General features: G+C 36.6%; 1 protein-coding gene across 2 annotated transcripts; it reads left to right on the top strand.

The window, feature by feature from the left end:
- The first annotated feature begins 622 nt into the window (after positions 1 to 622).
- Positions 623 to 19,580, top strand: Cam (Calmodulin). Of its 2 annotated transcripts, XM_017177966.3 has the most exons (5): positions 623 to 752; positions 1,350 to 1,482; positions 6,389 to 6,563; positions 13,032 to 13,274; positions 18,357 to 19,580. In XM_017177966.3, the coding sequence occupies exons 2-5, from the start codon at positions 1,480 to 1,482 to the stop codon at positions 18,383 to 18,385; spliced, it is 450 nt and encodes a 149-aa protein (XP_017033455.1). In that variant the 5' UTR covers positions 623 to 752; positions 1,350 to 1,479; the 3' UTR covers positions 18,386 to 19,580. The 2 variants fall into 2 exon arrangements, with proteins under 2 accessions (XP_017033455.1, XP_017033456.1); XM_017177967.3 differs by lacking the exons at positions 623 to 752; positions 1,350 to 1,482 and adding an exon at positions 6,166 to 6,310.
- The last annotated feature ends 3,805 nt before the right edge of the window (positions 19,581 to 23,385 follow it).

Below are 23,385 nucleotides of genomic sequence, written 5' to 3'. Positions count from 1 at the left end.
AGGCAAAAAAGCAAACATGCAGAAGAAGGAAGGAGAGAGCAAAAGAGAGCGAAGCAATTCCAACCGCTTCGCTCATTCTCTCGCGAAGCATTCTTAACCGCTTCGTTCTCTCTCTCTCTCACGTCGCCCTCGCTACTTTGCACTGCAAAATTTGAGCGCGCGAGAGGTACAAAATTACTCTCAGTAGCCGTTTCGCTCTTGTCGGACTGCGATTTCGACCAGTGATGTTTCTGAGCAAAAAAGCTGGATTACTCAAACAAAACAGCTAAAATAAGCCAAATTCCAAGGGGGAATTGTTAAGGAAAAAGCTAATTTTAAGAAAATAATTCTTGTTATTTTTTAATTTTAAGTATAAAATATTAAATTGAAGCAGTTATGCTGCTTTTGCAATAACAGCACGACACTCTGGCCAATTCCAGGGATTGCAAGTAAGAGTTATGAGAACAATAAAAATTGACAAATAAATTGTATTTTCAAATTTAAATAATGACGAATAAAATAAAAGTTAATTCGCAATACCTTTTAAACTGAGCCGCTTATTTAAAAGACTGGCTTATTTCGTGCAGTCAAGAAACGAAAATTCATTTAGAAGTCTGCTTTAATTTTCTAAGAAAGCTGTAATTCCCGCTAAGCTGACGGGAAAAAAGCTGGAATGACATCACTGCTTTCGACCTTATATATAGTCGGACACAAATGAATCGGGCAAAATTTTTTCAATCGTCGACCGTTGCGGACGGATTCTGATTAGGATCGTGAGTTGATATACTTATAGTACCAGTACCTGAGGCGGAGGCAGAAACAGAAGCATTGGCAGACGGGAACAAGGAGCTTGCAAAGTTCCGTTCTAGCCGTTTAGAAAAAAACCCAAAGAAAATCAACGCTGAAATACTTGAAAACGGGCGAAAAAAATGAAACGAATATCTGTATAAAACCGAATATAGCCCTCCTCCTCCTCGCCACATATCTACTATAGAAACGAGAATTTCTGCCGTGTGCGCGCGTGTGTTTGGCATATTTCGCACAATAGATGAAAAAAAAAACGAAAAAAAAACCGAATGAAAGCAACAAAAAAAATTAAAAGAAAAGAAAGAAACGCAAGGCGAAAATTTTTATTAAATTCGGAACAACAAAAACAACACCACAGCTACAGCTACAGAATTTAAGAAACTGCCACGGCGAGGAAAAAAGCGTCGCGTGTAGCTTTTTATTTTTTCCCTGCCTTTTTTGTGCCTAATTTTCGTCGCTTCCTTTCCAAGCTTGGCAGTTTCTTTCCTATTCCAGGCTCTTATCCACCCCTCCAGTTCCAGCCCCCTAAACAAAAATCCATTATTCTTGCTCTCTTTTTACAGTGTGTTAATTAGTAAAATAAAGTTAAACGCGCGTTCCGTAATTCCACTCACACACATACCAACCGTAGCCGCAGCGGATTAAACTTCGTCACTTTCTTAGCAACAAAAACTACAACAAAAACCTACAAAAATGGTAAGTTTATGGGCCAAATATACTCTCATATATAGATTTATATACATAATGTAGTAGAAAAACATGTGCATCTCGCCTTTTTGTGTTTACACAAACTTGCGGGCCATTTCCATTGAAATTTCCACACAGTTTTGCAAAAAATCAAAGTCAGACAGCAAGGTAATTACCATTAGTGCGAGCGAGATGGCGATGGATTGAGATGGCTTCCAATTAGATGTTGTTTATATGGTTTTAACGGCTTTCTACACAGACACACATTTAGTCGCACACACCTATTCACCTCCCAAAAACACCCCGTCGAAAAGCAGCTGTCCCCGAGAATCCTAAAATCCGTGAATTTCGTTTACATTTTGCACCCCGAAAAATGTATAAATTGCTCCCGGCGGGTAGATAAAACTGGTTTGTTTTAATATCAGCAGAATACAGAATTTATAAAATAAAGCCATTATTTAGCTAAATATTATTCTCGATTACTTTTAAAAGTAAGAATTGGTAACTACAATTTTTAAATAAATATTAGTATTACTTCTGTAAAATTAAAGATTTTTATTAACTTTCGGAAAGAACTAAAAAATGTGTTTAAGGAACATGTTTTTTAAAGCATTAAAAACTTTATTTTCTTCTTAATCTTATAATGTTAACATTTTTAAATATAAATCAATTAAACTATAAAATAAACGCTATGTATAAAGTAGTGAAGTACCACTGTAGTTCACCCCCTGGCACACACATTGCATTAACCCCATTGAAAGAGAGTTGAACTGTAGGAAAAAAAAAAAAGGTTAAAAAAGTGGTGCAATTAAAAACTAAACCCAATGTCAATAGCAAGAATTTACACACATGTCACGTCATTCGTCAAAATAATTTCCCCAAGGCTGCCATAAGCACAAGCTTACACACAAGCACGGGAATATTAACTCTCGATCAGGTTCGAATATAATAATTCCATGACGTTCGAACTTCCTCCGATTGGGACCCCTCCCCAGGCGAAATCCAATCAGGCATGGAAATGTGGAAATTCTTATCAGCATCTCGAGCAACACCTCATTTTGTTCTTCCCTCTATTGGCTTTGTTAATTTTTCTAGGGAAAATTCGTGTTCGGTCATAAATCAAATGAGTTTTTGGCAAATTTGTTAAACATTTATGAGATTCCCGCAAATTATGAAAAAGCTTCTCTGTTTTCTGAGTTTTCCCCTTATCAGTTGAAAATGTGTGTGCGTTTGAATGTTTGAATATTGATGAACAACACAAAATTGCCGGCTCTCGGCCGCTGCGCTATGCCCCGCCGTTCGTTCGTTTGCCGTTCACTCTATTTACGCTTTCTGATTGTATTTTTATTTACCGCACATTTGGCCGCAAAAATTGAGGTTAGAAACGAATCGCTGAAAAAAAAATTGCCGGAATTTCGTCTCTCTCGTTTTCTCTGCATAACCGTTTCTCTCTCATAACCGTTTCACACACTTTTCGTCTCTCTTGCTTTGTGCAATTATTTCGTTTCCATCTCTCTCTATCTCTCTGCAATTCTGTTATCAGTTTCGTTTTGTGCTGCGTCGTCTTTCTCACTCTCTGCCTCTTCCCGTTTCTTTTCGACTTCAGCTTTTTTTTTTTCGCTTCGCGCTTGGCACTTTTATCGGCGCCTGCCTTTTGTTGTTTTCTTCCATAACCGTTTCATTTGCCGCATTGCGGTTATTTTGCTGTTTCGCCTTCGTCTCTGTTCGTTCGCTTCGCTCGTTCATTCGTTCGGCTCGCCGTGGCCGTGTGTGCGCAAGTGTGTGTGTGTGTTGCTGCCTGTTCCACTTTGCCTTTTCGCACAAGAATTTTATTGTAACGGAACAGGCGCAAAAGGGAGGCGGGGCCCATGAGGAGGTGAAGCAAATGAAGAAAAATTCCTGCTAGACGCCGCTTAACCACATAATCCAATTTTCTTGTCGCCTTCTTTTTCGCCGTCCTTCTCTCTGCACGTTTTACTTCTATTTGGCTTTCTGCCTTTGTGCCTTTTGATAAGAAGCCCTCCTTCTTCGTTACCTTCTCCTCGAACCCCTCCTCCTTCTTATGCGCCGCCCCCTCTTTTCGGCCTCATCTGGCGTCGCTTAATTTAATTAGCGATTTTTACAGCTCACGCAGAATGCCAACAGCTTTTAATTAAAATAAATCGCTATACCGTCCCCAATTTGTTGCCCTGATTCAGATGCCAAACTTAAGTTGGCCCAAAGGGAAAGGATCTGGCATTTATTATTACAAGTAAATTAAAATTAATATGATATTTGTAGAGGACAACTAGAAAGAATATTATGTTTGTTTGAGTTATGAAAAACATCAAAAATTTAAAAATATATTTGTAGAAGGTTTCCTAAAAATAAGTTATTAGTTACAAAATATTCTGCCTGGAAAACAATTGTGTTTAATAAAGCTTAAAATAGCTTGAAAATTTCTCTAGAAGTTGAGTTTATCCATGAAATTTTAATGAGTCAGTGCTCTTTGGCTGACTTCATCGATCATATGGCTTTATGATGATGAATACTACTACCCGGTGATGTGAGTGGCATATTAATAGCGAAAAATGACCGGCTTATGGCTCTCATTTAGCGTGGCTTTTTCTGCGGCTTGAATCCCAGTTCGCATGCACCGATATTGTACCCAAAAACCATGTTTAACAGCCATTCATAAATCCAAACTAAACCCACTGAAACCGGTTGCTACCGGCAAATAATAAAAAATAAAAAAAAGAAGTCGACATAACAACGGTAAACCGGCAAACTTGACTACTTCAACATAAAGTTTGAGTTGAAACTCGTTTTTAAGACAAGAGCTTCTGTTAAAAATTGTACTTCAGTCCAAGAAAAGATTCAATACCAGTATTAACTGTACTTTATAAATTATGAATCATAACCCATGACTCGAGCAAGCCTTCTTGGAAGTAAAAAATGAAATATCCATCTATATTTAATATTTATAAAAAATAAACTTTGCAAAACCCAACTTTTATCCATGGATCACATAAAGTCAACACCCTGGCAACAAAAACCATGAGTCATTGCGATAAAAATACATAAGAATAAGCCTGATAAATACGCTCAGCTTGAGTCCTGTTCTCTGCTATGGAAATTTGCAAAAATGGCGAAAAATTCCAGCAGGCACTGTTTGTTGTTTTGCCTTGATATTGGAGCTTCTCCGGGATGCCGTGGGCGTCTGATTGTGCATATAAATGGATTACCAATTAGGCCGCCGCCCAAAGCCTCCCACCGATTAACGACGATCCATTAATGGATCTATCTGGGTGGGTGGGGTTTTGTTGTTATTTGCATTTGTCACCATTTAAAGAGAGAGCCTCGGATTCGGATTTGACTTAGTCACGCCTGCCAATGACATAACCCCTGCTGAAAAGCGCTTTATCTGCTGCAGATAAGCTTGGCAAATTCAATTGAACGCCAACGCAACAAACTCCAAGCTAAAAAGAAGTCGAAAAAGGGTAAAAACAGGTGGCAGGCAGCAAACCAAACCAAATGTACTGGTATTTACTGTTTAAATTTACCCAAATGCCGCGATTAGATAAGGTCAAGAGCAGGGCGCTATAATTCCAATGCCAATTGCTGATTTGGTGGGTAATAACCAACGTGCTTTTCTCGCTATTTCGTCTGAAACGGAAGTTGTTCATAAAGGTGGGTCTGTGACTTAGGTTTGCTTGTGATTTTATATGAAAAAAACCTTCAAATTAATGATTAGATAGGAGGTGACTTATAAAAGTTAAGGAAAATCAGTAGTACTTTTGAACTATTGAATCCAAAACATAGTTGAATAGCAATTACCCCTATATACCCACAGGCTAAATTAAGCTGAGCTATAATCATATAATAATTTAATGACATGATCAGTAAACAAACAGCATCGCTTTTATATATATATACTTTTGCCTGTGGCCACTTATCAGCTTGAACAAATATAAATATATATAATATATAAGTCACCCTCTGACGCAGGCAAAGTTTGCTTTTGCATTTTTGCCTCATGATTAATAATAACAATTATCGCTCTGATATACATATATGTATGCAGCCAGCCAAGTCAAACCAGGCCTTATTTTATAAATTTATAAAGTATATATATATACATGTATATATAGCGCGTTTCTTGAGCTTATCGCCCAGAAAGCGAGTAGTTCAAATAAACATTTATATGCCATAAAACAATAACAGGCAAAACGGGTGAATTTTATACGCCCGGTTTTTAGCGACACCAGAGACCCTGAAGATCATCATATTTGGCTAGGTTTCCTGGCTCCCAGGGGGACAGACTGACAACTCGCACGTCCCATGTCACATACACATCATTCCGCCTGACAATATACTGAATAAACCAAATGCGAAAAGAATATCAAAACGGTATTGGATGTCGCCGTCGTCGTCTCCTCTTCTGGCCTGGCGGTGGCCCCTCCTTTCTTCAGTATCTTGTCCCTTGTCGTCTTCTTGTTTATTCTCCACTGCTGACGTCAGGTTTTTTGTTTTGTTGATTCAGCGGAAACTTAACACCTTTTGGCGAGATACCGGTGCATAGATACAGAGCGGAGCAGGAAGATACAATTGCGCCGGACAAACAATATACGCAAAATTATTCAAATTAAACACAATTGTTGTTCCCCATCCTTTTGTTATTCCAAATTGTGTTCTTAGGGTAGTAGTTTTCCATGCTGTGACTTTGAAATGCCATCGAGATGTCATTGAAAAGTATTTCACAAAACTTTTACTCGCTCAATTGGTAATCAATAGTTGTTATATTTATTTTCTAAGCAATTTAAGAGACAAAGGTTTATTTACAAACGATCTCATTATGGTGCGGTATTATTTATATGTGGACTTTTAATTGTGTGAAATGTAATTAATGCTGAATTCTTATTTTAATTATTTGCAGGCCGATCAGCTGACAGAGGAACAGATCGCCGAGTTCAAAGAGGCATTCTCGCTATTCGACAAAGACGGCGATGGCACCATCACAACAAAGGAGTTGGGCACAGTCATGCGCTCCCTGGGACAGAATCCCACAGAGGCTGAGCTGCAGGACATGATCAACGAGGTTGATGCCGACGGTGAGTACAAAAGAAGATTTTGATTCATTTAGGGGATTCCTATCATCAAGGGGCGTTGTTAATAGATATCAAGTCAGTCCTATTTAAAAAAAAAAGTGTGAAAAAGATAGGGAAATCTATATACAGCTGTGTTCACGGAAATAGCAGTGCGACAGAGGAACAACTTCAAAACGTTTTTTTGTACATATTCCTTTTTGCAAGCTGATCTATTGCACATTGTTTTTGTAAAATGGAACATAAAGATAAGAATCGAGAAAAAATTCCGTTAGATTTGCTCTACTTTTATGTTTTATTGATATTTTTTCACATATGCAGCTCGTTTTGGCCGATCACTGAAATAGCAGTTTTTAATTTTCTTTCGCAAAAAGTGCCGAAATTTCTTTTAATTTTGTAAAAAATGACTTTAATTAAGGTCGTTATTATAGTTTATACTATAATACACCTTTACAACGCAAAAAAAAATTATTTTAGTGGGCGCAGGACCTCACTGCTCCATGAGAGAAAGATATCAGATAATTTAGCCTAGAAAGAAGGGCAAAACATGTAAAGAGTCTCTAAATCTTTCAAATTGTTCTTTTAAAATAGTTTATAAGTCATAACATATGAACCGAACCCAAAAAAAACGGGGTACGATTCGCAAAACCCCAATTGTACAGGCTCGACGCGTACTTCGCTTCAGCAAAGCTCGTCCTTTTGCATCCTCTAGGGATATATGAGCGGGAATTGGCATGGGAATCAGTCATGGGACCATTCGCCGGGGACTTATTGAATAAATTTTAGATTCGCGAAGTCCATGGAAAATGTCACTGCTTGGTTATAGGCATATCAAGGCCAGATTGGAGTTCGCCAATAGCCCCTTGAACTGCCACTTTTCAAATGGCGTAATATCCTTTGGACAAATGACTCCAAACTGGTTTTATTTGGTGGAATAGGACAAGACAATATGTCCGTCGACCCCCAAATAGATAGTACCCCCCAAACCATACGCTGAAGACAGTAAAACACGGTGGCCTAAAAATCATGGTTTGGGTATACTTTTCATACAACGTTGTAGGTCCCGTATATATGATCGGTGGGATCAAAGACCACTATGTTTATGTCTAAATATTAAAAACTGTCTTGCAGCCGTATCCTGAGGAAAATATGCCATTAATTTGGACATTTCAGCAGTACAGTGACCCTAATCATACCATCAAGGTAGCCAAGGAGTGGATTCTTAATGAAAAAGTGGATGCAATGCCATGGCCTGCACAGTCCCCGGATATAAATCCGATCGAAAACTTATGGGGGACATCAAGGGCTACTTATTAAAGAAGTTTCCGACTTCTAAGATGCAGCTTTGGCAATTTGTGCAGGAGGAATGAGGCCATATTCCCCTCAAGCGTTGCTAAGACTTGGTGGACTCCATGCCACCCAGGTATGAGGCTATGATAGCTTCTAAAGGCTATTTAACAAAATATTAGATCATAGTCAATTGGAATTTAAGAAGAAATAGGTTTCTTATACGATATTTTTAAATTTATGAAGAATTTTAGTTTTTCACTGCTATTTCAATGATCGGCATAATATAGACCTTTTTTGTTGTTATTAGCTATATCTTCTAAAAGGTTTATGTTACCTAAATTAAATGATTGTGGTATTGTTAATAATTAAATATACTAAGCTTTTATGAAAAAAAAATTTATGAAAATAGTGTTTGTAACAGGATTTTCCGATCTTAAACGTGCAGGTCGTTGGGCACTGCTATTTCCGTGAACACAGCTGTACTTCTATTATAGCAACAAGCCCTTAAGCCCCTTTTTCTACTTGCATTTTCTAATTCTAAGGCCACAAGTTCTTAAACCTTTGAACATACTCTTCTTACCTACATTTTCTAGTCATAAAATATATCTTTTTATGGTTATTTAGGTTCCATTTTATGAACTAAACCAAATTAAGTTCAAGTCACTGAGTATACCAGGCGATAAAGTCACAGTTTAAGGTGTTCCGACTATATATGATGTGCAAATGATGGCCGATTTGCTATGGTTTCTCGCTCATCTTTCGCGGTTCTGGGCCAGTGATAAACAAACTAGTGAGAACCCCTTTTAACCCGTTCCCGTTCACGTTCCCGGGGTGTCTAATTTTGTTTACCCCAAAATCTATTGCTGTTCTGGGCCTAATCCCTCTCACACTCGGTCGCGGAACATTCTCCGCTCGCAGACAGACATAGATCAGACCAATATTTGTACGACAAACAATGGGTGAAAAAAAAAAATTAAAATCATTTCTTGGCTAAAAATATGCAACAAAAACACGTCATAGCCATTAAAAATAGACGACTAAAATATTTTGGCTCTTGTCTTGGACAGAGCACGGCTGCTGTCAGATTTTTTATTTTTTTTCTGATGGTTTCCTTTTTGTTTTTATTCCTATTATTTGTAGAATATATTATTATTATTATTTTTTGTCTTGACAAAAGGTTGTTTTAGTGTAACATCGTTCGGTTAATGTATATATATTCGGGAATAGAGGAAGATCAATTTTTATTTTTGATGCCGAGAGGAAATCGAGCGACAGGCGCCTCGCGCCAAAAATGTTGCGGGGAAAAATGAAAATGGAAAATGTGTCGCCCGTTTTTATAGCGTGAGGTGTTTCACCTTTTGGCCGAAAAACTAGATTGCCACAAATGTTCTCACAAAAGAAAGTGGAAAGCAAATTGGGGGGGAAAACTGTTTCGCTCTCAAATAAAAATTTGCACGAGTTTTGCGAGGAAATTGTGTGTCGTTTTTATATGTTGCCATTATTTTTGTAGGGTATTTTGGCTATTTTAAATTTAGTGGTTAAACTTAAATTTTTATTGGGGTAATGTACATAGATTTTGACATTTATTACATGAAAGGAGGTTTTATTTCCTTTGGATTTTTTATATTTTTTATTTAAGTTGTTGGATTACGTAGTTTTGTTTTCTTTTTAAATATTTTCTCTATTTTACAAGAATAATATGGCAACAAATTCCTTAAACTTTACCTTAAATTCTGAATAAGAAAAGTGGATTTTGTATCTTTTTCCAAAGACATGTTTTTATCTTTTTTTCTGGGAGCTAAAACCCATCAAAGCGTAACAAGTCTGTAGCAAAAAGTTATTTTTCTCCCTCTTTCCCCCAAAATTATTCTTTCATAACGTTTTTTTTTTGTAGATGTCCCCGCCCAATTTGCATTTGTTGCTGTGCTGCTGCCAGTTTTATGTTTCCATTTTCTTTGCTAGCTTTTCCTTTGCCTTGGTTTTTGTTGTTGCTGCTGCTGCCTCTGTTGCGCTTGCACGTGGAAATTGTGTGCGCATGTTGTCGAAAATATCCAGGACAAAATCTGCAAAGTCTCGCCGTTGTCCTGCACAGGAAACTCTTTGAGCGCAGGCGCCGGAAAAACTCTCGCACAATTTCCCACTCTCCCCCACCTTTCACTTCTTTTTTTCATTTTTTCTCGACAGTCAAAGGGGGTGCAATGCTGGGTTGGGTTTGGGGGGGGGGGACTATACTCTTTATCAGAGCTAAAAATAGTTTTCCCCACGTTTTTCGCAACTTTATTCGCTGGAATTTGCATATGTGGAAAACTTTTTCATTGAGTGGAAAGCCAAATGTTTTGCCAACTTTATTTTCCAGCGTTTAATATACGAAATAACTTGGTGTAGGCTGGGGAGTATGAGAGATGTTCTCTCTAATTTACTATTCCCAAGTGGAATGCACTTTCTGGCCGGGAGGAGAGCTGCTCTAACTTTGGCCAAAGCCAGGCAGGCAGCAGCACCCACTCACATGTCGCGAGCTCCATGGCAGGCCAGAAATCTGACGGAAACATTAAACATTCATTACTTAACATTTTGTTGGCGTCGCGCCGCGTCGCTGGCGATGACGATGGCCAAACTGCATGCAAACGACCGCATTAGTTGCTTATTTTTAAAAGATTTTTTTTTTAGCAGAGGGGCGGTGGCCAAATGGGTTTGTCCAGCGGTATAAATAAAACTGAATAAAAAAGGAGGGTAAAAAATTAAAAATGTACAACGACAGTAATTACTTTAGGAATATATGTTTGTTTTATCAAGTCTTTAAAATTATTTAGAAAATTATTAAGGCTCTAAATAAATGCAGTAAAATACTATTTATACATTTTATTAAATCTTAAAATATTTTAAAATGGTTGAAGAGTCTAAATAAATTTATTATATTTAATTTATACTTTTTTAAAGAACTTTTTATATGTAGAAAATATTTTAAAATTAATTTAAGAAAGGAATTTATCTTTCTTAAACAACTTTTAGGTTTCCTACGATGTAATTAAACCAACATAAAATGTTTTAAGCCTTTAAAATCGGCTTGTATATTTAACTTTAATTCTCAAATATTCCTTAATATAATGAAAATTCTTTTAATATTTATAAAACTCTCTTTTAAAACTCTCCTTTTTCAAAACCCATAAATCCCACCTACCAAATCTCACCTGTAAATCCAAGAAGCGTTGAAAACTGCCACCAAACTAAATTTAGCGCGTCTCACAAAAGACACAGCGAGAGAGGGAGGGGGAAAAATAAAATCTTATTAAAATTTTAAATTGTCTGCAAAATTTTGCGCGCAACGTTGCGAATCGGAAAAAGGCGGTGAAAGGCGGACGGCGGCGGGAAAGAGTTTTAGCTGAGGCTAACGTAATGGAAACCGAAAACCCCGCCAGACATTGGCCATCATCGTGGCGACGACGCTAATGGCGAACCGGGGGCTAACATCATAATTGGGATGCGCGTCGAAAGTCTAAGGAGCGTCTAACCAAAATGGCAACAAATTTCTCAATGATTCTTACCCGCTGCTGTCTGTGGTGTGGCCTGGTATTTTGGGGAAATCCTATCGACAAAGCCAAAAGCAACAGAAAATCGCGTCAAATGTTTTAAATAGAATCATAAACAGAAACAGAAACAAAAACGGAGGCAAAGACAACAAGCAACCAAACAGCCGAAAATCGAAATCGCAACACAAAATCGGGAATTGACTGAACCCCACCACCACCCGTCGATATTTTATTTGATGTGCTTCTCAGCTATTTTCAAAGTATTTCTATATATAAATATATATTTTTTTGGCACTCAATGTGGTCCCTTATTGAATAATAATAATACTTAAATTAGCCGAAATGGAATCGCTTCCAGAATATTTATTTATTTTAGCTTGAATTAATTTGTTTTCTTTTTTTTTTTATAAACCATCGTATTTTTCTTTTCTGAATTTTGATTTGTTTGTTTATTTTTCTGAACATTACGCTCTGGGGTTATATGCTTTTTCAGATCATAATGATATGAGATGTTCTTTGACCTGGGGCAGTGCTCTCTCGTTTATACTCGGGAGAAAACTTTTTGATATATAACTTATCATTTTCATTAAATCTAAATGGTTGTTTGGCAATCATATGCGGAAAGTTTTTCCTTCTCCTCGGGAGTGAAAAACCCATTTCCCAAAAAAGTAATAAAAAACACATTCAATTCACAAGAAACGAAATGATAGCCACAATGTGAGAGGAGCTCCATGCTCCATTTGGTTTTGGGGGTAGAAGAAAACAGAAAACTGAAAAACATTTTATACTACTGCTGCTGCTGTACCATTTTATGGACAAAAGGCTCTTCTGGCTAACTGAAAAAGAGGGTTTCTCTGGGAATGGCCATGTCGATGGCTTGAGAAAGTCAGTCAATAACAATTAAGGCTAAAAGTTGTTGCTGCTTTTATTTGCGTTGAGCATACTATTTGCAACTTTAAACCAAGTCAAGCCGAAGGAAACTTTTTCAATTAGTATAACAAGAATTTCGGTCCGGCGGACCACTTCATTTGTATTTCTCCTGGCGGTAAGAAGAGGGAAAAGAAAAATGTTTGTATAAATTCTTTAACAAATTTTCATTCCACTTGGGTGAACCAGACTGCCATAAAGGATCCGTTGCCGCATCCTTGGAGGAGATATAGGGAGCAAGTGATTTAACAGAAACGGGATTAGGCGGACTTATCTGCCACGCTTCATAAGGTGGGTGGTGGGGTGGCTACTCTTCAAACACACACACGTGTGCTTATGGCCTCTTTTCCCCAGGAGAAAGTTTGTTTGGGGCTTAGGCAAATATGAAAATATGCTCGATTATATGGCTCCCAGGGATTTCTCTGGCGGGGCACAAGGGCAGATCAGAGTCAAGTCAAGCTGGAGAGGAGCTTTAAGTAGTGTACACAGCCCCCGGGCATTATACACGCTCGGGAGGATTGGAATGGTGAGCAAACTTTGCCATAATGAAGAGAAACGTTCGCTTGGTGTCTTTATCCCTGACTTGAATTTATTATAACAACGAATGCCCTGGGTGGAATTTAAATTGATGATGGGGCTATCTATCTCTCTTTTTCTCTCTCTCTAAATCCCACCCACAAAAGAGTGCAACGCAACGCAAAATTAATTGTTATTCTTTTTTTATCCACAGGCAACGGCACAATTGACTTCCCAGAATTCCTTACAATGATGGCACGCAAAATGAAGGACACCGATAGCGAAGAGGAGATCCGGGAAGCCTTCAGAGTGTTCGATAAGGACGGCAACGGCTTCATCTCGGCGGCCGAGTTGCGTCACGTGATGACAAATCTGGGCGAGAAACTCACAGACGAGGAGGTCGATGAGATGATCCGTGAGGCTGATATCGATGGTGATGGTCAGGTCAATTACGAAGGTAAGTTCGAACTATATGGTTATGTATATCGATGTTGAAACGATAAATTGGCAGGGTTTTATAGGGATTTTTGGTTTATTTTTATGGTTAGTTTTATAATCCAGGTTTTGTTATAGTTTAGATGTAGTTTTTTTTTAGGTAATTTGGCTTTATTTCAAAATTCTTCAATCTAGAATTTCCTAGAAATCGATTAATAGAAATAGAAAATGTTTAAAGATTGTAGAAGACTTAAATTGAAGGAAAGAAATTTAAGGAAGAAAAGTTAGAACAAGGTTTTTCAAGAATTTAAATAGAACCCTTCCTTATAAACACATTTTCAACTTGAAAACATAAACCTTTTCCCAAGGAATACCATGGTTTCCTGCACTTTCCTTTGCAACCTTTCCAATTAACAAGTAAAATCTGGGCTTTTTCCAATGTTTTTCCCTTTCGTAAGAAGGTGTCGCCCGCTTTCGTTATTTCCGCTATGTTATGACCCCATATTCAAGTGTTTTGTGGGTCGCATGTTGGCCCACTAATTGGATCTGTTTGTGGGTTGTGTATTTACACCTGCCAGGTAACTGAAACAACGATTGAATCATGGCATCGCCATTTGAGTCACAATTGGCACTTGTCTGTGCCATAATATGGCTTTGCTAATTCACATGATCTCTCTACGCCACGTCTGCTATAGCTCTCTGACTGACTGACTCATTATAGTAATACCTATTGCTATATAGACTGTGTACTATATATGTAGAGAGTGGGAAATATATTTCTTGCCATGTGCATTTGAAAATGTTCGTGTTTTGTGTTCTTTGTAATTTTTTAATTGCTTGAAAATTGATTTTTCTAGAGAGTCCGGGGCATGGTAATAAAACAGAAAATGGAACAGATTTGAATATGGTATAGTTTTTAACAGATTTTCCATGGCATGTCCTCCCACTGCCACTGGGTCTTTCCGAAAAGTTTCCTTTTGTTGTGAACACACACACGCTTAAAGAAACCGAGGGGGGGGCGGCAAAGTAGCAATTAAAATCGGACAGTATTTTCCCCTCTACATTATATATATAGTGTGTATATATATTCACGTTCCTTCCTCAAGTTCAAATAGAAATCGTTTTTGGCTGCCCGCCGTAGCCGCCGCTGCAAGCATTTCTCGGATCAAATAGATTAATCACAAGTAATTTATGAACAAAATACATAAAAATAGCGAAAAAGCTTAAACAGTCTTAACAAAAGCAAGCAAAAGAAAGCAAGGCGATGATCTTGGGTAAATGATGTTCTTAGGGGGGGTTTTTTTTTGTAGTAGATTTTATGTTTTGTTCTTAAGCACCAGGCAAACATTGATAAGAAGTTATAGAAGAGAGATTAGAGGACAAAGTCCACTTCAAACTGTCAGATAATAGAATTATAGGGTTACGTGGAAGGTGGATTTTACAGAAATCGTTCAAGGGTTTTGCCTTTAAGAGATAAAGACAATGGCATGTTTTATAGTTCTAAAGAAGTAGTGTTGTTATCAACAAGACAGGGATATAATTACCTGGAATTATTATATTTTACTTATAGAAAATATTGAAATAAATGAACAATTAAATTGGCTTTTGGAAAATTGCAAAATATTCACAAAAATTCTTTCTTTAAACATTCCAAAAAACCAATATTTGCCAGCCATATTTCTCTGGCCATTTATTTCCTGTGGCTGCTGCTGCTGCTTCTCCCAATCAGCATTTTTTTAATGCCTTTCGCCACTTTCCTGCCGCTTAAATTGAAATGTTTTTAAAAGCCAAAATAAATGTCGCGCGTAAATTCCACACTTAAATGATTAACCTGCCGGGGCAAATGGCACACAGCTCACAGCCAGCAGCTCACAGCTCACAGCTCACACGGCCCACGGCAACAGTGCGAATGGGAAAGAACAATTAAAATTAAATATACATATATATATATATATAAATATTGTGCAATATTCTTTAATTTCCCCGCACATTTTCCGGGGGGAGGAAATTCGGCATGAACATTGACCGAATGAATCTCACTCGCCGCCGCCGGAATCAGCATAACGTAAATATAAAATGCGCATTGTTGCCATTTTGCTTATTGCCAATTAACCAAAGTCTTTATTGTTGTCTTGCCGGCCGGGTCCGAAGAGAATCCTCTGCCCCCACAACACCACCCACCCTACACTTTTTGGGTAATTTTGCAAGTGAAAATTATATGGCGCAAACAACAATGAATATGCAGAGAGAAAAGAGATATTGGGGAATGGGAATGGGAATGAGATGAGACTTACTTTGGCCCCATGCCAGAGATACAGAAAATGCTGTGCGCTAAGGGAAGAAAGCTGAAAGGAGGAGAACAAGTCGAAAATCAAATAAAATGTTAAACAAAATACAAAGAACAACAAATTAAACATTAGCGCAGAGCAGAGGCGAGGCAAATTAAATGAACACATCCCAGTGAGAAAGATGTGTGTTGCTGAATTTGGAATTTGGTAGCAAAAATACATATATATATAGAGAGAGTGAGGAAAATAAAGAACCTTAGAAATGATAGAACGAGTAAGTTTTGGCGAATGTAAACAAAACGACGAAAGATAAACAGCAGAACCACCAGTAAAACCACCGCCATGCAGGGACGTAATGGGTGGGGAGAGTGGGTGGGTGGTGCTGGGGTGCGGTTTAAATAAAATGCATGAAAATTTGCTAAATATATATAACTTGGCAGCTGGAAAAGTTGATAATATCATTTTAATTGCCCCTAAAATAGCTCAGGTCATCAAAAAATTATCCTTAACCTTTTTTTCGCGAGTTAAATACACTACAAAGAAATTGTGTTATATTTTCAGAGAAATTTAAAATTGTTGCGACTCTCCAAATCATAAAATTAAATTTCTGAGAAAAGTAATCAGCATTTTTAAAATAATAATATTAAAATGGTGACTAATTTTGTTTGAAAAATACCCAACCAGTACCCAGAGAGTTCTGGGAAATTTTAAATTTCCCTATTGTATGGAAAATTTTGGTTGATTAAAATAATTTCCTAAAATTTTGATATAAAAAATGTATATTTTTTTAATTCTCTGTAATTTTGATATTTCTCAGCTTTAAATAAGAATATGTATTTTCTCTTAGTGCAATCCAACTGGTCAGCTAATGGGCGTGGCCTTAAGGTGTGTTGGTGTTCTTTTTTTTTGTGATGTTTTAGGTTCGAGAGATGTAATCAAAAGAGCGAAAGTCGAGGAGCATTATTTGCATGTGGCCAAATGTCAAGGGTATTTTGCATACTCGTCGGCTTAGCCCTTTTCCGGGCGTTGCCTGAACTTTGGCTAATAACATTTTATTTTTAAGCCCCTTTACAAGGGCCAGCCAGAAAAAGGTTTTCGCTTTATTAGAAAAAGGTGTGTTTGATTGCTAACCTGGAATAACAATCTTATAAATGTCGGGGTAAATTTCCCCAAAAATAAAGCTTGATGGCCATCGATTGCATGAGAAGCGTTTGATAAGAGGCTTTCCTAGGCTAGACATAGAAATTGTTGCCATATGAAGAAGAGATTAGATTGTAGACAGTAACTGGGGCAACTAGTAAATGCACTTAAAATTGGTTATCTACATAATGTTAAAGCTTAATTGCTGTATTTTTGATTAGTTTACATAAGGATATTTTAGATTTTAGCTGTCTTGAGGATTCCTTGTCTTGACCATTGGCCCCCCAAAGAAAATCCACCCAATTACACGCCCACTCAATTAGCTTGTTCTCTTTCTGCCTCTGGCTCTTCTTTTCCTATCCTTCTCTTGTCTTTTTTGTTTAAATATTTCAAAAATGCAGTCACTCTAGGCAAAAAAAAAAGGAAAAATCAAAACAAGACCATCAAGAGGAAGACGTGCAATCAACGAGAACAGATGCAGCACACACCAAAGGCTGAGAATTTTCCTCCTTTTAAAAATAGAAAACGGGCAAACACCTGATAAATTGGGGACACCAACACTGCAACTGCCACTCTCCGTTCTTCTGGCGGTGGTTTCTTACCCTCCTCCATTGTAGTTGTCTATTGATTGAGTCGATGATGCAGAATTTTCCTTATTTTTTCTCCTATTTTTTCCTTTTTTTTTGTATCCATCAATTCGCGAACAATGCGGCAGAGACAGCGTCTTTATTGCATTCTGCTTCCGTCGCAGCATCCTCTGCTTTCTATTTTTGGATGAGGAAAAGAAGAGAGTATATAATCTCTGGCGATTGACTGTCTGAGTCTTTGCACTCAATAAATTTGCCTTGTGAAGAGAGGCTAGCATATAGAGTCTGCATAAGCACATTGGAGGTCAATAGAATAATGCTCTAATATAATTTGTTTTGTTTCTAAAAAGCTGCAGAATAATGTTAGTAATCTTTACTTTTTAAAGTTTGTTTTTAAAAAATAACTCATTCAAAATACCTTTACTTGAGGATAAAAAACAAGTGATACAAATTTGTATTAAGTTTTAAATAAATTATAAAAATCCTATTAACCTAACCGCTGCTGTATATCGAGTGTGTGTTTGCGGCCAAGTGTTTTCATCAGACATCTCGTGACTTGCTCGTTTGTCTTATTGATTAGGTGCCTTTGTTGCTGTTGATGCAGCACCCATGGTGTAATGCTCGTTTGCTCGTATTGATTAATTGCCGTCTTAATTTAGTAGAAGGTTAATGACAGCGCTCAGCTATTTTCGATACTTGATTTATTGTGTGAACTTTTTTTTTTTTGTAGTGTCAGCTCAGTGACTTTGTTATGCGCCTAAGTGGTGGCGAGTGTGTTGTGTGGCGATAATGAAAGCAATAAATGAGTTTAGAGGATGAAAATAGGATTAAAAATTCGATAAATTGTTTGATAATTAATCGGAATAGAAATTCGATAAGGAAACTTATAGATTGCGATCGAAAAATTGATGGGAAATACGTTAAAATATATTTGATTTGAGTATGTTTAGGTATCTACAACTTTTTAGCAATTTTTAGTAAAGACAGACTATGCCAATTTATCGATAAATATCGTTATAATCATAACTGTGAAATGCAACCTTAAATGATCAAAAACTAATTAAAATTTCTCTTCTCTTTCTCTTGCAGAATTCGTGACTATGATGACATCGAAGTGAAGCGTTAAATTATTTCTTTTTAAGCCTTTCTATTTTTTTAAGATGTTGACGAAGACTGTAGCTGTGCGCAATAACATCGCGCCACGCTGTTGCTATGGACCCCAGTAAAAGATCTTAAAAAAAACAAACAACAAACAAAACAACAACAAAGAGTTAAGCAAAAAACAACCAACATAATGAAGAATAAGAAGCAAAAAACATTTAAGAAACTTTAAAACCAATGAAACTTACACTTAAAAAAACGCAAAAGCAAATGAAAAATTAAACAAGCAAAAGATGTAACAAAAAAAAAGAGAAGAAAACACAGAATTCAGAAAGAAAACAAAAAAGAATTACATTAAAAACTGAGAGAGACAGCAAGGTTAAACGAAAACAAAAAAACATAATTTTAATGCAACAAAATACAACAACAACAGCATACTTAATGAAGTCACCGTTTAAAACTACAACAACAACCAGCAGCAACAACCACAACAACAAGAATCGCATGTTATCAGTTGAATAACAACAACAGCAAGTTTACCACAACACTTGAACATAAATCCAATGGAGAAGAATTGCAAGCAGAAGAGGAAGAGGAGCAAAAGTGCAGCAGCAGCAGTAGCAGCGGCAGTAGCATCAAGTATTTGCCACTAGATGGCGGCACCGCACTATGGGCAACGCCACCTGGCGACGGCGACTGACGGAAGCGGCTGCAGCAGCATTTTGTTTCGTCGGTTTTTCCACATTTTAAGATGAAAGCGAATGAAAAACCCGAATCTGTAAGCTAGTAAAATTGTGTTTAAAGAACAAATTTGTCGATTTCGTTGCGAGAAAGAATAAAAATAAAAAAGCTAAAAAACAAAACAACAAATAAAAATACAAAATAAAACAAAAACTGTTAAAGAAACAAATATTTGAAATTTTTGCAAACTGGCAAAGTTTATATAGACACTCTCCACACACACACTCATACACCTCCACAAAACACACACACACCACACCCTCTTCCACACACATACACTCACACACACAGACATGTCAGAAAAAACAAGAAGTAAAATATATTATAAATACAACATATATATATTATAAATAATGTAAAATCAAACAACAACAAATTCTTCTTATTAAATTATATTTAAATTTAAAATTAATAAATATAAAGAAAAAACAAATAAAACAAATAAAAATTACAAAAAAAAACAAAAAGAAACCAACTACAAATACATTTTCGATATAAAATTAAATTAAAACGTAAAAAAAAAACCAAAAAATGTGGCGCGCAGCAGAGGAGAAGCATAGCATATTTTTGGGGGCTGTAACGAGGACCAGCAGGACCGCAGTCCAAAAGGTCCTTGATAGGCAGCCGATTTGTCGGCACGATTTGTAGCGAACTTAAGCAAGCAAGCAACTCTACACCAACTACAACTACAGCAACCACAAGCGGCGATATGAATATGAATATGAATATATATATATATTTGAGCAGATTTAACATTTAACAATGCAAAAACGCCACAAAGAACACAACAGCAAACACATTTCTCTAGTACTTAAGCGAGCTGCAAAGCAAAGCAACCGAATATTACTATTACAAATATAAATATGAAAGGAACTCTATATATATATATATATACGTATAAATACATAATGTACTTAATGCGAAAATAAAACCAAAAGTCTAAAGTAATATAATTTTATTATAAAGAAATATAAAATTAAATATTTATATGCGAGGAAGCGAAGAAGCGGCAAGAAGAGCTGGACGAAGAAGAAGGAAGGAGGAGACGATTTCATCAAACACACACATATAAAAGAAAAAGGAAGGAAGGACGAAGAAGTAGTATGGAGGATAACGATAACGATAACGATTAAGGGGAGCATCGATCAACAGCGCCGGATGCTCCTGCCAAACGAGAAGAAGACAACTCTCTTGACAACAATCCAACAGCAGAAGACGATGTAGACGAAGAAGCGCAGCATCGGAACAGTTATATATATATATATATTAACACATATATATATGTATATAAACATATATATTTATAAATAAATTATACATATGAATTAAACTAGCAAAATGCAAAGACAATTGTCTTAAATTTAAGCAAAAACGCGGCGATGTAAACCAAAGCAAAAGCATAAGCAAGCGAAAGCGATTAAGTAAATATACGAACATAATGGTTTAAGTTGAAGTTAGAGAAAGAATCGCAATCCCCTGGCACCGCAACAACCGCAAGCTTCAGCCTCTAACCTCCTAACTTACCTACAACCACAACCGCCACTCTACTATATACTATAGCTACTATCTGTTCTGTCTAACCCCAAAAACTATAACCAGAAAAGTCTGCGCGAATCGTACTTGGTTTTAATTTAATTTCATATCGAAAGCCTTGTTTCCTTTATCTCCTCCGCTGTAACGAACTCTCGTCGTGATGTCTTCTAGCTAACGATCTATCCCAACTATATCTATCTGTCTATCTGTCCATACACCTCACGCCACACCCCCATATCTCCACAACACACCTCGCCTCATCTCCAAATCTTTCCAACTCTTCTCCACTGCATAAATCAACTGTGAGTATAACTTACCAAAGTGACGGCAACAAATCTTGCGTGTTTTCTACGTTATAATGTTTAAGTCGGGTTTTATAATCCATTTTGTTTGTGCTTGACTTTGGGACAGAAGAACGCTCTGAAGGGCAACGACAAAATTTGAACAAAACACCATTTGCGCTAATGATAATTCAAAAAACAAAACATATAAAAAAAAAACAAAAATCATAAAAAAAAACAAAAACACTTTTCTATAACTTTTTTTAACAAACAAAAATATAAAAAGAAGGTAACATTTTGTAGCGAAATTTGTGCAATGTTTTAAAGAAATGAGAAGGAAAACCCTTTATTGAAAAAAAAAGCAAATTGCAGGCAAAAATTTAACTCTAATCAAATGACACTGACGAATTTTTCAAAACTAAAACTCTAAACAAAGAAAGTAAGAACGCAAAACTAACTGAAAATGTAAACTTTTTCTGCAATTTTCGCGAGAGTCGATGTCAGGACGCGATGTGATGCATTTCCAATTCAAATCTGAAGTTGTTGAAGTGCGTCAGTTGTGGCATTGGAGGCGGCCGGATGAGTTCTGAGTTTCTCAATTTCCAAATCAAAACTTGCATAAATATTTATCTTCGTTTGCATGGCCAGAGTCAACAACAACAACAACACACAGACACAGAAAACTTGTTAAAATATGCTAAAAGTGTTTGGGCAAAAATTACAATATTTCGAGGGGCAAAAGCAACAAACCAAGCAAAAGAACTCGCGCCTATATCTATACAAAAAATATATATAAATAAAGCTATATACAAAAGTTATATATTTACGAATATTGTAAAAATTGCAACCACAGTCGAAGAAAAACTATAAGCATCAAGCAAGCAAGAAAGCAAGCGAATGAGACAAGAACAAACCGAAATTTATTTGAAAAAAAAAATACACAAACATTTTAAAAACCTCGAAACAAAACAAACCAAAATTTGCGTTTTCTTTTTTCTACCGGACTTGATACTATATTCCTGGCTGGTAATTATTGGCTCACAAGCATCTCACACTGATCTCTCATCCAACCCGTTACCAATTGGCCCCCAAGGATATGCTACGATACCTTGCTAAAGCAGAGCTCCAAAGTCAAGTTGATTAAATTAAGTATACATATATAGCTTCAGCCTATTTCAAGGAAGGACTGTGAAGGATCCTGGAGTGGAGCAACCTGCAACCGGAACTGGAGTTATGCCCCCATAAGAATTTAACGAGTTATACATTGAATGTATGCACTAAAAATAAAACCACCTACTAAGCGATTTCATCCATACCGAATGCGAAATTATATAGTATATATGTATATCGAAATAGGCAAGTTATTCTTGATGTCCAAATGTACTACTACCATAACCATGTGTACCTATATAAGCCAGGCAAGTAGAAGGCCCGTTCCTGCACAACTCACTCTTCTCGAAATTCGAATCGGAACACTGCACTGAATGTCTAGAAAGTAAACCTTCCTCGGTTTGAAATAAATATATAAATGGGTGTTAGTTTAGAGGAAAAGTCTCTATAAAAGTCTCTTAAAAAGCAAATGTAGGCCTTGAACGAACGCGAATTGCTAGAGGATGGTGTAGAAGGATAATGTATGGATATTACACGTATTAACTAGCAACAATAACAGCACTTAGAACATAAATATATACATGTATAAAGTTAAGTGATAAAGAAAGCTGGCAGGGCTTTTCTTTTAAATTTTATTTCTTAAACCAATTTTTTCTCTTGGTGACTTTTTGTATATATTTTGGAAACATTTATTTTAGAAACTTTCTAAATTTAATTAATTTTACCTTTGCCAGCCCAAAAGTATGCTAATAATTTATTTTGTCTCACACACACACACCTCACAAATACACACCTCTTACACTGAACACAATTTCCAAGTTTTTTGCCAACACTTTTGTTGTTATCTGAGGACAGCTAGCAACAAAAAATTGGATTGAATTAAAAAAAAATAAATAAAAACTAATAAAGCAGCTACAGCGCTCTCTGAGACATCGATTCAGATTTCAAGGATATACCAAAATGTTTTAATTTTAAGCGAGCAAAGAAAATGTTAAACATTATACATATATATCGAGATAACGAAATATGAAATATCCAAAAAGCTTTACCTACCAGACCGTCGTCGAGTCACCTAATCAAAAACGAACAAAATTTCACCCCATAGGACAACAACAACTGAATCTTATTATATATATATATATGGAAACTGTAACTTCTAAGCTCTAAATTGTAATTAAAAACTGATCGAATATATGTGTATGATTACTGAAAACTGTTTATACCAACCAACCAAACTGGAGACATGATTAAATAGAGAGAACTCTAACCCCTCTCTCTAACCGGTGAGAAAGGTGAAAAAAAAGTATTAGGGCAGCTACCCGCAATCAGAGTTAACTGAAGCCACGATTCAA

The sequence above is a fragment of the Drosophila kikkawai genome, chromosome 2R, assembly GCF_030179895.1.
Source record: "Drosophila kikkawai strain 14028-0561.14 chromosome 2R, DkikHiC1v2, whole genome shotgun sequence".
Taxonomy (NCBI): domain Eukaryota; kingdom Metazoa; phylum Arthropoda; class Insecta; order Diptera; family Drosophilidae; genus Drosophila; species Drosophila kikkawai.
This window is presented reverse-complemented; position numbering and strand designations above follow the sequence as displayed.